A 14,500-nucleotide genomic window follows, 5' to 3' on the forward strand; every position below is an offset into this window, starting at 1 on the left:
GTAGAATTAAACTGCACTAGTGCCTTAGCCCAGGCTGGTCTCACCCAACCAGAGGCGATTCCAGCCAGCACGTACGACAGCCGGCCTCCCGCCAAAGGCACCCATTTCTGACCGTCCACTTGGTCACAGCCTGATGTTACATAAGTATGACAAGTCACAGATGAAGCCCCGCCAGCCTAGACCTGTCTTTATTTGGCAGGACAGGCAAGGAGGATAACCCAAGGCAGATACAGAGTACACAATATAGAAAAGAAGAACCAGGTATCAACAGACAGCAATAAATTCATCAGTAAATTGTGCAGAAATATATTACACAATCAGCCGCGGACTGGCCTGCCGGGGAGCCGGGCTATCCACTGGTAGGCCCTGCCGCATTGAAGCTCCGCCCCTCCTTTGTTAGGGCAGAGCTTCTATGCGGCCAACTCCCAACGGCGACACTTCGGTTAAACACACTACAGTGCAAGTGCAGAGAGCCGCATCTGGGCGTTCTGCACTTGTGCAGTAGTGTGTTCTTCAGTTTCAGCAGGGGAATGAAGAGATGGTGACGCCCATGGAGGAGGTCCTGTAATCCAGCCACCCAGGGGAGCAAGAATGAAGGACGCTGGAGCTTTGCACAGGTAAGTGCGCGCCCAAGGCAGCAGGCATGAAAGAGTGTGAAGGGGGCCAAGGCAGCATGGCAGAGTGTGAAGGAGGCCAAGTCAGCATGGCAGAGTGTGAAGGGGGCCAAGTCAGCATGGCAGAGTGTGAAGGGGGCCAAAGCAGCATGAAAGAGTGTGAAGGGGGCCAAGGCAGCATGGCAGAGTGTGAAGGGGGGCAAAGCAGCATGGCAGAGTGTGAAGGGGGCCAAAGCAGCATGGAGGGCGCAGTGAGATCATAGGGAGGCACAGCATGGTGATGCAGGGGCACTGTAATGTGTGTGTGGTTGGTGGTGGCTAACTAATGGGTGCTATTTTGTTTGGGGTGATATTGGGGCAATTTCATTTTATAGTGGGGACTATTAATTTAAGATGGGGTGGTTTGGGGGCTAATAATTGAATGTGGGGCTGAGTTTGAAGAGCATGAGGTCTATTTATTAGTTGGGAATATGAATTATTTAATGGCAGTGACAGTTGCGGGAAATAGGTATATTTATTATACATAAATGCTATTTATTGCTGGGCTTGTTTGGAGGAGGGAAATAGATTTATTAAATGGGAATACTCTTATTTTAATGTTGGGGCTGGAGGAAGGCCTAAGTATTAATCGTGGGTCTTATTGATTTAATGCCGTGGCTGGTTGGAATTTTCTAAATGTACCCATTTTTTTTTTCTAAATAGGGGCCCCCAACATTCCAGGATCCAGACAAGCTGCACAAAAAAAAACAGCAGCCACAGGTGGTAACAAGAACAGGTAGGACAGTCTGTCACAAATGTTATGATTCTAGTTGGACAATCCCGATTTTTGGTGACTGTTCTGCCCAATCTAAATGGCAGATCAAGATTGTGTACTCTTTATATACACACTGCATTCTTTATATACTACATTATGGTGCTAGCTGTCCTTCATGGGCTGGCCACTTCCCCTCTGATGTCTGGTCTCGCGTCTATGATGGCTGGCCACACCCCCTTTGGTGGGCCCCTAGCGTTGCAGTTCCCCGGTGAGCCCTTCATGCCCCAGTCCGACACTACACACAATCCCCAATGCAATCTCACTCCAGCTAGAAGTAACTACCTGCTGCTGGGGAAACAGAGGAGAGTTGAACTGCAATGTCTGATCCAGACTGATATTCAGCATATACCTGTAACCAGTCAGGGGGGAGAGCAAATTATACTACCTGTACCTCCCCCCGGAACCCAGTATACATAAACCTCTCTTTATCCAACCTAAAAAGAAAAAGAACAGGAAAAAAAGCAGCTACAAAGTACACAATATTTATAAATGTACCAGGTATCAATAAAACTCAGCAGAATTTGTGTACAAATATATCTCACAATCCCACTCTAGCTAGCAATATTTACCTGCAGCTGTAGAGACAGAGGTGAGAAAATCAGTCAGGGGAGTGTCAGGATTCCCAATATAAAACCACAGAGCGCGTAGTGAACAAAGTGGTTTTAATAAACACCGGTTACACAGGTTTCAGGATGCAGTACAGCAGGGAATGGCGGAAATAACAAAAGAACTCAGTAAACAGATGCAGAATGTGATGATCTGCAGGACTTTACCACAAAGTAGTAGAGAGGACTGCTAGTAACAATCTGCAACAGGTTATTCCTCTGTAACACTGGAGAACTGAAAGCAAGTATTGGCGGTAATACTCTGCAGCAGGATAATGCAGAAACGCTGGAGAGCTGAAAGCAGGTATTAGTGGTAATACTCTGCAGCAGGATAATGCAGAAACGTTGGAGAGCTGAAAGCAGGTGCAGAGTCACAGACAACCTGCGTCACAGGAAGAGGTGCAAAAACTGAGGGACGAGCAGAGGTCAATTCCAGAAGATCAATCAGGATTGGACACAGGAACAGCAACACAGGTAATGGCAACAGATGATCTGGCAAAGGCTGCTGGGACAAGCAGGCTTTTATAGGTCAGAGGCAGGTGTTAATCATCCTGGAGTAACGAGGCAGCTCTGGCAGGTAAGAGAGCAGTCTGAGTACCACAACAGTCCCTTTGGTGGAACAGTCGTACATACTCCAGGCAGCATAATACATTATATATATATATATATATATATATATATATACACACACACACATACATATACAAAGGTCCAACATAGTTCCTGGCAGAGAGGAGCTGCAGGTGGCAGTACCTCCCCCCTTTAAAGGCGGATTCCAGATGCCCAAATTACCAGGAACGGTCAAAAAAGTCAGTCTGAAATTGGGCATGTAGCTGAAAAGTCCTCTTCTAGGGACGGAAAAGGTACAGAAACTACGCCAGAAGAGAGCTGAGCTTTCTTTTTATGAGTCTTTTCTTTAGGGACACGATTGTTCAAATTGAATAGAACATGAAGGAAACTACAAGGCATGGCCAACTGGAGACAAAGAAGATGGCACAGAAGACATGCTGGGAGTACGACCGACAGGTGCTGGAGCAAATTCTTTGATCACTGCATCAGAAAAAAGCTGCAAATCAGAAAGAATGGGATATCTGGTCTCAATAAAGGGGCCTGCCCATTCCAGAGCTTCTCCTGTAATGTTGGATAACAGGTAATACACTTGCTTTTGTTGGGTATCTAGGAGGCCAGGTACTGATGACAAAACAAGAAATACAAAATTAAATTGCTGGATATCCCCATTAAAGGAAAGTGGTCGAAAGTATGGAACAGAAGATGAATTTGGTTTAGCACAAGACTTAGTCAGCTCGGGTTGAACACGTCTCTGGGGACTCAGGCAGGACACCCTTGGCAGAAGACAGCCCAGACTGGGCACACGACTTGGAAGGAGGCCCAAACTGGGCACACGACTTGGAAGGAGGCCCGGACTGGACAGCACTGCGAGAAGTCTCAGAACAGACAGCACTGCGAGAAGCCTATTGAGATAACGCCAAGTGGTTACTCGGGCTGAACCGCATGGAATGGCAATGTCTCTGGAGCAGGCTGTAAGGGCAGCGCCCTCTCTGGAGTGGACTGTAAGGGCATCTCCCTCTTGGAAACAGACTGTAAGGGCAGCGCCCTCTCGGAAGCAGGCTGAAGTGTAGAAACGGGAGGCGTTGTGTAAACAAATCCGGAATGAGGATGAGAGTAAGCTGGAGACAGTTCTGTAGAATGTCCTGGTCTGCGGCGAGGACACTCTTGTAAAAAATGTACATCACTGGCGCAGTAAAGACATAATTTATTAGTCCCTCTATGCCATCACTCTTCGCCGGACATGTGGGGGCGTGGAGCACCTGAGAACCAGGCGTTTGCTACACCGTGGTTCCTAGTTGATTGCAAACTTGTAGAGACATTATTGAGAGATGCTGCTTGCACAGATCAATTTGGTTGTTCCCTGGGAGGAACCATTCTTGGGCAAAAGTATCTTGATTCCACTGTTATTAGGTACAGACAGTGGAGGATGTACTGCAGTGATAACCTTCTCCCTGAAAAAAAAAATTGTTACTCCAGAACTAGTATTGAAGCAACAGGTACTTGGAATGGAAACTGGAAGTTGTTTAAGCACCTTAATTAGCAAAGTAGAGACTTGAGAACTTTGAGAGCGGAGTTGGAGAATGTCCACTTGTCACATCTAGAATAGGGAAATTCTGGACAAAATAGTAGTCAAGGTCCCAGGATGCTGAGTTAATAAACCAGTACCCCGAGAATCCTCAAACAAGGGTGTAAAGCATGCAACGGCAGGCTCAATTTTGTTGCCAGATCATACTGTCAGGATTCCCAATATAAACCACAGAGCGCGTAGTGAACACAGTGGTATTTATTAATCACCGGTTACACAGGTTTCAGGATGCAGTACGGTAGGGTATGGCAGAAATAGCAAAAGAACTCAGTAAACAACAGATGCAGAATGTGATGATCTGAAGGACTTTATCACAAAGTAGCAGAGATGACACATATGGTGCAACGGTCTGAAGGTAACGGACACAGGATGCGATGATCTGCAGGACTTTACCACAAAGTAGTAGAGAGGACTGCTAGTAACAATCTGCAACAGGTTAGTCCTCTGTAACACTGGAGAACTGAAAGCAGGTATTGGTGGTAATACTCTGCAGCAGGATGATGCTGAAAGCAGGTACTGAGTCATGAAATTAAATCAGTCAGGGAGGGGAGTGTAGAGCTCATGACAGTGTCTGATCTTTAGTACACACATGAAATCAGTCAGGGAGGGGAGTGCAATGATGCTGCTTGGGCCTGCACCTCCCCCAGTTATAGACCTCTCTTTATCCCCATGATAAGGAAAAGAGCAGGTAAAGAGGCAGCAGGTTGCTGGCAAAGTGACTGGTTTAGACTGATCTTCAGGACACAGCTGAAATGTGTCAGGGAGGAGGTGAATGATATGAAGATAGCGTGTGCACAGTGACACGGGTAATACACATCATAACCCTATTTCAATTCTTCTTCATAATACTCGAGGATACCAGAATTGGAGAACTAGAATATTGTATGTTATTTAAAATGTCTTTTATAATCATAACAAATGTAGAAAACTACCTCTGATCTGGTATTTTAAATAGACGACACAAAGCTTTGTAGTACCCCTATTGATTGTTTAATGAAAACAGTACAAAAGATATCTATATATATATATACACACACCTATTTTTTTTTTAATTTACATTAATATAATCAACTGATTTTACAATATTTGATGTATCACATTAAACTTGTTTCATATCGAATTGCTTTTCTCCTATGTGCATTTTTTGATGTTCAACAAGTTTTAATTTATGTGTAAAACATTTCCCACAGTCAGAACATGTAAACGGTTTCTCACCTGTGTGAGTTCTCTGATGTACAAGAAGATTTGATTTAAATGTAAAACATTTCCCGCACTCAGAACATGTAAACGGTTTCTCACCTGTGTGAGTTCTCTGATGTACAACAAAAACTGTTTTACGTGTAAAACATTTCCCGCACTCAGGACATGCAAAAGGTTTCTCACCTGTGTGAGTTCTCTGATGTACAACAAGATTTGAGTTCTGTGTAAAACATTTGCCACAGTCAGAACAGGTAAACGGTTTCTCACCTGTGTGAGTTTTCTGATGTTCAACAAGATGTGATTTACGTGTAAAACATTTCTCACACTCAGAACATGGAAACAGTTTCTCACCTGTGTGAGTTCTCTGATGTTGAATAAGAGATATTTTATGTGCAAAACATTTCCCACAGTCAGAACATGTAAACGGTTTCTCACCTGTGTGAGTTCTCTGATGTACAACAAAAGATAATTTATGTGTAAAACATTTCCCACAGTCAGAACATGTAAACGGTTTTTCACCTGTGTGAGTTCTCTGATGTACAACAAGAGATGATTTCTGTGTAAAACATTTCCCGCACTCAGGACATGTAAACGGTTTCTCACCTGTGTGAGTTCTCTGATGTTGAACAAGATGTGATTTACGTGTAAAACATTTCTCACACTCAGGACATGGAAACAGTTTCTCAGCTGTGTGAGTTCTCTGATGTTGAACAAGATGTGATATCTGTGTAAAACAGTTCCCACATTCAGAACAGCTAAAGGGTTTTTCACCTGTGTGAGTTCTCTGATGTACAACAAAAGATAATTTACGTGTAAAACATTTCCCACAGTCAGAACATGTAAACGGTTTCTCACCTGTGTGAATTCTCTGATGTACAACAAGAGATAATTTATCTGTAAAAGATTTCCCATACTCAGAACATGTAGATATTTTATCATCTGTATGAGCTATAATCTGTCTAACAATATCCATGTTATCAGGAGAATATTCTTCATTATTAGAGGGATTAGATAATTTATCTGCTCTGTGTATTGGATGTATATTTAGAGTAGTGGGGTTTCTTCCTGGAGAATCACGTGTGATGTTATAATCTTCTATTTCAAATTCCGTAGACAAAATACATTTTTCCTCTGAGATATTCCTGTGTTTGCATCTGTCTGCTGGAAGTAAAATAAATATATATAGACATTTTATTTTACATTGATTAACATATTATAATGCCCAACATTTTCATACTATGAGAATGTTGAAATGTCCAGCTGTTTTATTTCAGTATGCGAACTACAAACACTTCATTATAATTAGAATACTGCATTACCAAGCACACTGCATAAAACCAGACACAGTGACATGCACTTTGTATCAGTTTGGACAATTCCAGCCAAAATGCAGACATTGGCAAGTAATCTTTCCTAAGCAGACACATTGTCCAGCCAGCATCCTAGAACACGAAGACTCATTAGCCAGTGACATTGTCCAACTAGACACTGATCTCACACACAAACACTGGAGCCTCAAAAGTAGAGTAGACGTGGGTTAAATTAGCAGAGTCCTTCATATGGGTTTAAACTACTCTTAGGTCTCACATCCTTAAACACAGCAGAGGAGAGCATCAGGACAGAGTAGGAGAATGGTGCAGGGCACAGATGGGTAACAGCACAAAGTAATGTATAAGGTACAGAGTCAGATCAGCAGAATAAAGAGCAACTGTACAGAGCATCCAACACGTAGATTGTAGGGGAGCTACATGATATGATATGATGTGAGGAGACTGGTCAGATCTCTAGGCTGGTAGCACACAATGATATGATGTGAGGAGGAGACCGGTCAGATCTCTGGGCTGGTAGCACACAGTGATATGATGTGAGGAGGAGACTGGTCAGATCTGTGGGCTGGTAGCACACAATGATATGATGTGAGGAGGAGACTGGTCAGATCTGTGGGCTGGTAGCACACAATGATATGATGTGAGGAGGAGACTGGTCAGATCTCTGGGCTGGTAGCACACAGTGATATGATGTGAGGAGGAGACTGGTCAGATCTCTGGGCTGGTAGCACACAATGATATGATGTGAGGAGGAGACTGGTCAGATCTGTGGGCTGGTAGCACACAATGATATGATGTGAGGAGGAGATTGGTCAGATCTCTGGGCTGGTAGCACACAGTGATATGATGTGAGGAGGAGACTGGTCAGATCTCTGGGCTGGTAGCACACAGTCATATGATGTGAGGAGGAGACTGGTCAGATCTCTGGGCTGGTAGCACACAATGATATGATGTGAGAAGGAGATTGGTCAGATCTCTGGGCTGGTAGCACACAGTGATATGATGTGAGAAGGAGACTGGTCAGATCTCTGGGCTGGTAGCACACAATGATATGATGTGAGGAGGAGACTGGTCAGATCTCTGGGCTGGTAGCACACAATGATATGATGTGAGGAGGAGATTGGTCAGATCTCTGGGCTGGTAGCACACAATGATATGATGTGAGGAGGAGACTGGTCAGATCTCTGGGCTGGTAGCACACAATGATATGATGTGAGGAGGAGACTGGTCAGATCTCTGGGCTGGTAGCACACAATGATATGATGTGAGGAGGAGACTGGTCAGATCTCTGGGCTGGTAGCACACAGTGATATGATGTAACGAGGAGACTGGTCAGATCTCTGGGCTGGTAGCACACAGTGATATGATGTGAGGAGAAGACTGGTCAGATCTCTGGGCTGGTAGCACACAGTGATATGATGTAACGAGGAGACTGGTCAGATCTATGGGCTGGTAGCACACAGTGATATGATGTGAGGAGGAGACTGGTCAGATCTGTGGGCTGGTAGCACACAATGATATGATGTGAGGAGGAGACTGGTCAGATCTGTGGGCTGGTAGCACACAATGATATGATGTGAGGAGGAGACTGGTCAGATCTCTGGGCTGGTAGCACACAGTGATATGATGTGAGGAGGAGACTGGTCAGATCTCTGGGCTGGTAGCACACAATGATATGATGTAAGGAGGAGACTGGTCAGATCTGTGGGCTGGTAGCACACAATGATATGATGTGAGGAGGAGATTGGTCAGATCTCTGGGCTGGTAGCACACAGTGATATGATGTGAGGAGGAGACTGGTCAGATCTCTGGGCTGGTAGCACACAGTCATATGATGTGAGGAGGAGACTGGTCAGATCTCTGGGCTGGTAGCACACAATGATATGATGTGAGAAGGAGATTGGTCAGATCTCTGGGCTGGTAGCACACAGTGATATGATGTGAGAAGGAGACTGGTCAGATCTCTGGGCTGGTAGCACACAATGATATGATGTGAGGAGGAGACTGGTCAGATCTCTGGGCTGGTAGCACACAATGATATGATGTGAGGAGGAGATTGGTCAGATCTCTGGGCTGGTAGCACACAATGATATGATGTGAGGAGGAGACTGGTCAGATCTCTGGGCTGGTAGCACACAATGATATGATGTGAGGAGGAGACTGGTCAGATCTCTGGGCTGGTAGCACACAATGATATGATGTGAGGAGGAGACTGGTCAGATCTCTGGGCTGGTAGCACACAGTGATATGATGTAACGAGGAGACTGGTCAGATCTCTGGGCTGGTAGCACACAGTGATATGATGTAACGAGGAGACTGGTCAGATCTATGGGCTGGTAGCACACAGTGATATGATGTGAGGAGGAGACTGGTCAGATCTGTGGGCTGGTAGCACACAGTGATGATATGATGTGAGGAGGAGACTGGTCAGATCTCTCGGCTGGTAGCACACAATGATATGATGTGAGGGGGAGACTGTTCAGATGTCTGGGCTGGTAGCACACAATGATATGATGTGAGGAGACTGGTAAGATGTCTGGGGTGGTAGCACACAATGATATGATGTGAGGAGGAGACTGGTCAGATCTCTGGGCTGGTAGCACACAATGATATGATGTGAGGAGGAGACTGGTCAGATCTCTGGGCTGGTAGCACACAATGATATGATGTGACGAGGAGACTGGTCAGATCTCTGGGCTGGTAGCACACAGTGATATGATGTGAGGAGGAGACAGGTCAGATCTCTGGGCTGGTAGCACACAATGATATGATGTGAGGAGAAGACTGGTCAGATCTCTGGGCTGGTAGCACACAATGATATGATGTGAGGAGGAGACTGGTCAGATCTCTGGGCTGGTAGCACACAATGATATGATGTGAGGAGGAGATTGGTCAGATCTCTGGGCTGGTAGCACACAATGATATGATGTGAGGAGGAGACTGGTCAGATCTCTGGGCTGGTAGCACACAATGATATGATGTGAGGAGGAGACTGGTCAGATCTCTGGGCTGGTAGCACACAATGATATGATGTGAGGAGGAGACTGGTCAGATCTCTGGGCTGGTAGCACACAGTGATATGATGTAACGAGGAGACTGGTCAGATCTCTGGGCTGGTAGCACACAGTGATATGATGTGAGGAGAAGACTGGTCAGATCTCTGGGCTGGTAGCACACAGTGATATGATGTAACGAGGAGACTGGTCAGATCTATGGGCTGGTAGCACACAGTGATATGATGTGAGGAGGAGACTGGTCAGATCTGTGGGCTGGTAGCACACAGTGATGATATGATGTGAGGAGGAGACTTGTCAGATCTCTCGGCTGGTAGCACACAATGATATGATGTGAGGGGGAGACTGTTCAGATGTCTGGGCTGGTAGCACACAATGATATGATGTGAGGAGACTGGTCAGATGTCTGGGCTGGTAGCACACAATGATATGATGTGAGGAGGAGACTGGTCAGATCTCTGGGCTGGTAGCACACAATGATATGATGTGAGGAGGAGACTGGTCAGATCTCTGGGCTGGTAGCACACAATGATATGATGTGACGAGGAGACTGGTCAGATCTCTGGGCTGGTAGCACACAATGATATGATGTGAGGAGGAGACTGGTCAGATCTCTGGGCTGGTAGCACACAATGATATGATGTGAGAAGGAGATTGGTCAGATCTCTGGGCTGGTAGCACACAGTGATATGATGTGAGAAGGAGACTGGTCAGATCTCTGGGCTGGTAGCACACAATGATATGATGTGAGGAGGAGACTGGTCAGATCTCTGGGCTGGTAGCACACAATGATATGATGTGAGGAGGAGATTGGTCAGATCTCTGGGCTGGTAGCACACAATGATATGATGTGAGGAGGAGACTGGTCAGATCTCTGGGCTGGTAGCACACAATGATATGATGTGAGGAGGAGACTGGTCAGATCTCTGGGCTGGTAGCACACAATGATATGATGTGAGGAGGAGACTGGTCAGATCTCTGGGCTGGTAGCACACAGTGATATGATGTAACGAGGAGACTGGTCAGATCTCTGGGCTGGTAGCACACAGTGATATGATGTAACGAGGAGACTGGTCAGATCTATGGGCTGGTAGCACACAGTGATATGATGTGAGGAGGAGACTGGTCAGATCTGTGGGCTGGTAGCACACAGTGATGATATGATGTGAGGAGGAGACTGGTCAGATCTCTCGGCTGGTAGCACACAATGATATGATGTGAGGGGGAGACTGTTCAGATGTCTGGGCTGGTAGCACACAATGATATGATGTGAGGAGACTGGTCAGATGTCTGGGGTGGTAGCACACAATGATATGATGTGAGGAGGAGACTGGTCAGATCTCTGGGCTGGTAGCACACAATGATATGATGTGAGGAGGAGACTGGTCAGATCTCTGGGCTGGTAGCACACAATGATATGATGTGACGAGGAGACTGGTCAGATCTCTGGGCTGGTAGCACACAGTGATATGATGTGAGGAGGAGACAGGTCAGATCTCTGGGCTGGTAGCACACAATGATATGATGTGAGGAGAAGACTGGTCAGATCTCTGGGCTGGTAGCACACAATGATATGATGTGAGGAGGAGACTGGTCAGATCTCTGGGCTGGTAGCACACAATGATATGATGTGAGGAGGAGATTGGTCAGATCTCTGGGCTGGTAGCACACAATGATATGATGTGAGGAGGAGACTGGTCAGATCTCTGGGCTGGTAGCACACAATGATATGATGTGAGGAGGAGACTGGTCAGATCTCTGGGCTGGTAGCACACAATGATATGATGTGAGGAGGAGACTGGTCAGATCTCTGGGCTGGTAGCACACAGTGATATGATGTAACGAGGAGACTGGTCAGATCTCTGGGCTGGTAGCACACAGTGATATGATGTGAGGAGAAGACTGGTCAGATCTCTGGGCTGGTAGCACACAGTGATATGATGTAACGAGGAGACTGGTCAGATCTATGGGCTGGTAGCACACAGTGATATGATGTGAGGAGGAGACTGGTCAGATCTGTGGGCTGGTAGCACACAGTGATGATATGATGTGAGGAGGAGACTTGTCAGATCTCTCGGCTGGTAGCACACAATGATATGATGTGAGGGGGAGACTGTTCAGATGTCTGGGCTGGTAGCACACAATGATATGATGTGAGGAGACTGGTCAGATGTCTGGGCTGGTAGCACACAATGATATGATGTGAGGAGGAGACTGGTCAGATCTCTGGGCTGGTAGCACACAATGATATGATGTGAGGAGGAGACTGGTCAGATCTCTGGGCTGGTAGCACACAATGATATGATGTGACGAGGAGACTGGTCAGATCTCTGGGCTGGTAGCACACAATGATATGATGTGAGGAGGAGACTGGTCAGATCTCTGGGCTGGTAGCAAACAGTGATATGATGTGAGGAGGAGAACAGGAGTCTAATAGGGGCTGATGGCTCCTGACTCTCCCACTGGACAAATATGTTTTCCTCATTAGTTTGTACTGACAGAGGAGGGTGTAGAATAAATGATTGTTTTAGTGACTGAATAAGCAGAATATGTGACTATTTTCTGTAATAAGTGTTTATTACTCACCTGTGCTGATATCTGTAGGGATTTCCTCCTCCTTACACTGCTGATCGCCCCTCACATATGTCTCTTCTGCTCCCTCTATAATATCTACTTTAATATCAGTCAGAACATCATCCTAAATAGCCCATCAAACAATAACAATATCATATTTAATAATATTTGATTAATTAATTTGAGGTGAAACAGAAGAATATAAGTGGATAAGATTCACACAGATTTTTTTACAGATCATATTATGGATTCGGTGAAACCCTAAAATCTACCTGATTCTCCTGTGGGATACTGGGATTTTCCTGTGTACAATCCTGTGAATAAAGAGGATGGAGATATCTCTCTGGGGTATTTCTGTTACTGGATCCATCTGTAAGAAACACACAGTGACTGATTACATTGCATAAATATGATTATCAGATGATGTGTATCTTGGTGGCCTCCAAAACTGCTCCACTTTACAATAAATGAAAGTCTCCTCTTACCCATCTTCACGTCCTCGTACAGACCCTTGGGTCCTTCTAAATTCTCCCACTGCTCCTCACACTTTATAGGAACCTGACAACACAATGACACAGTCATCACCCAGACACATCCCCTAATGTTACTGTATAATGTCCCATTCCCAGCAGTCACCTCTCCAGTCACCAGCTGAATGATCTTGTTGGTCAGTTCCAGGATTTTCTGGTCATTGTTTCCCTCACGTATCAGTGAGTGAGGTTCAGGCACCATGATGGGGCTCTGGGTCCTGCTCAATCCTCCTGACACACAGGGGCGGCTCCTGGGTGTCACACACTCACCAGATCTCTTTATCACTACTGTGTAATCCTGTGTATGGAGAGAGATATCAAGGTAAATGAAGATCCACATGTTTGGAATTTTATTTAGGTGTTAATCATGCAAAACATACAATAATGTTCTGTGACATTCCCAGAATCCCTCACCTCTCCAGTCATGTCCCTGTTTTATTTATAGCAGTAAGAATGATGTCACTGTGACATTCCCAGAATCCCTCTCACCTCTCCAGTCATGTCCCTGTTTTATTTATAGCAGTAAGAATGAGGTCACTGTGACATTCCCAGAATCCCTCACCTCTCCAGTCATGTCCGTTTTATTTATAGCAGTAAGAATGAGGTCACTGTGACATTCCCAGAATCCCTCTCACCTCTCCAGTCATGTCCCTGTTTTATTTATAGCAGTAAGAATGATGTCACTGTGACATTCCCAGAATCCCTCTCACCTCTCCAGTCATGTCCCTGTTTTATTTATAGGAGTAAGAATGATGTCACTGTGACATTCCCAGAATCCCTCTCACCTCTCCAGTCATGTCCCTGTTTTATTTATAGCAGTAAGAATGATGTCACTGTGACATTCCCAGAATCCCTCTCACCTCTCCAGTCATGTCCCTGTTTTATTTATAGCAGTAAGAATGATGTCACTGTGACATTCCCAGAATCCCTCTCACCTCTCCAGTCATGTCCCTGTTTTATTTATAGCAGTAAGAATGATGTCACTGTGACATTCCCAGAATCCCTCACCTCTCCAGTCAGCAGGTAGATGATCTCCAGGGTGAGATTTAATATCCTCTCACTCCTGTCCTTGTCCATCCTCAGGGAATCAGTGATTTACACAGATCGGGTTTCACCTTCAGTTGACTTCTAGTAAAAGATTCTCTGGTTCCTCACAGATCAACTGTCTAGGAATAAATATAATAATCATTATAAACATCACAGAGCAGACATGTAAGATATTAAAATATTAAACGCTGAGGGTCTCATGTAGAGTTGGGTGTAAGAGAGTTTTCTTTGTGTAAAATGTGCATTTCCCTACTTCCTAAGCAAACAAAAATGTATAAGACTAAGTCCTTATACAGAGTGAGACACATCTAACACTTACTCCCCTGTACACTTACAGATGCTGAACAGGGGAGGGAAGGGGAGAGGAGAGCGTAGGTCAGTACAGTAAGGACGTGTCACATAATGTGTGTACTATGTAGAGGTGGAAACAGCAGCAGATCAGTCAGTCTGGAGGCACATCTGTTGTGGGTGCTGGACCCTGCTGTACGATATGTTCTGATGACGGACCTTGTAGTGTGTTATAAAATAAATAAATATTTATTTTATAACACATATAATTACTATCAGATGCAGGGAGTCTGAGGCGGCTCCTTTTTAGGACAGCCCTGTGCTTGTACTG

General features: G+C 45.3%; 1 protein-coding gene across 1 annotated transcript in view; it reads right to left on the reverse strand.

Annotated features, from left to right (window-relative positions):
* Nucleotides 1–14,500, reverse strand: part of LOC142108407 (uncharacterized) — an 87,556-nt gene that overhangs the window by 55,105 nt on the left and 17,951 nt on the right. Inside the window, exons 2-7 of the mRNA XM_075192029.1 lie at nt 13,843–14,000; nt 12,941–13,132; nt 12,790–12,862; nt 12,577–12,674; nt 12,317–12,428; nt 5,294–6,549 (exon numbers count right to left, since the gene is read on the reverse strand). Coding sequence (XP_075048130.1) covers nt 5,294–6,549; nt 12,317–12,428; nt 12,577–12,674; nt 12,790–12,862; nt 12,941–13,132; nt 13,843–13,911 — 1,800 coding nt within the window. The 5' untranslated portion in view covers nt 13,912–14,000. The remainder of the gene's footprint in view (nt 1–5,293; nt 6,550–12,316; nt 12,429–12,576; nt 12,675–12,789; nt 12,863–12,940; nt 13,133–13,842; nt 14,001–14,500) is intronic.

This window comes from Mixophyes fleayi, chromosome 12 (assembly GCF_038048845.1).
Source record: "Mixophyes fleayi isolate aMixFle1 chromosome 12, aMixFle1.hap1, whole genome shotgun sequence".
Lineage (NCBI taxonomy): Eukaryota > Metazoa > Chordata > Amphibia > Anura > Limnodynastidae > Mixophyes > Mixophyes fleayi.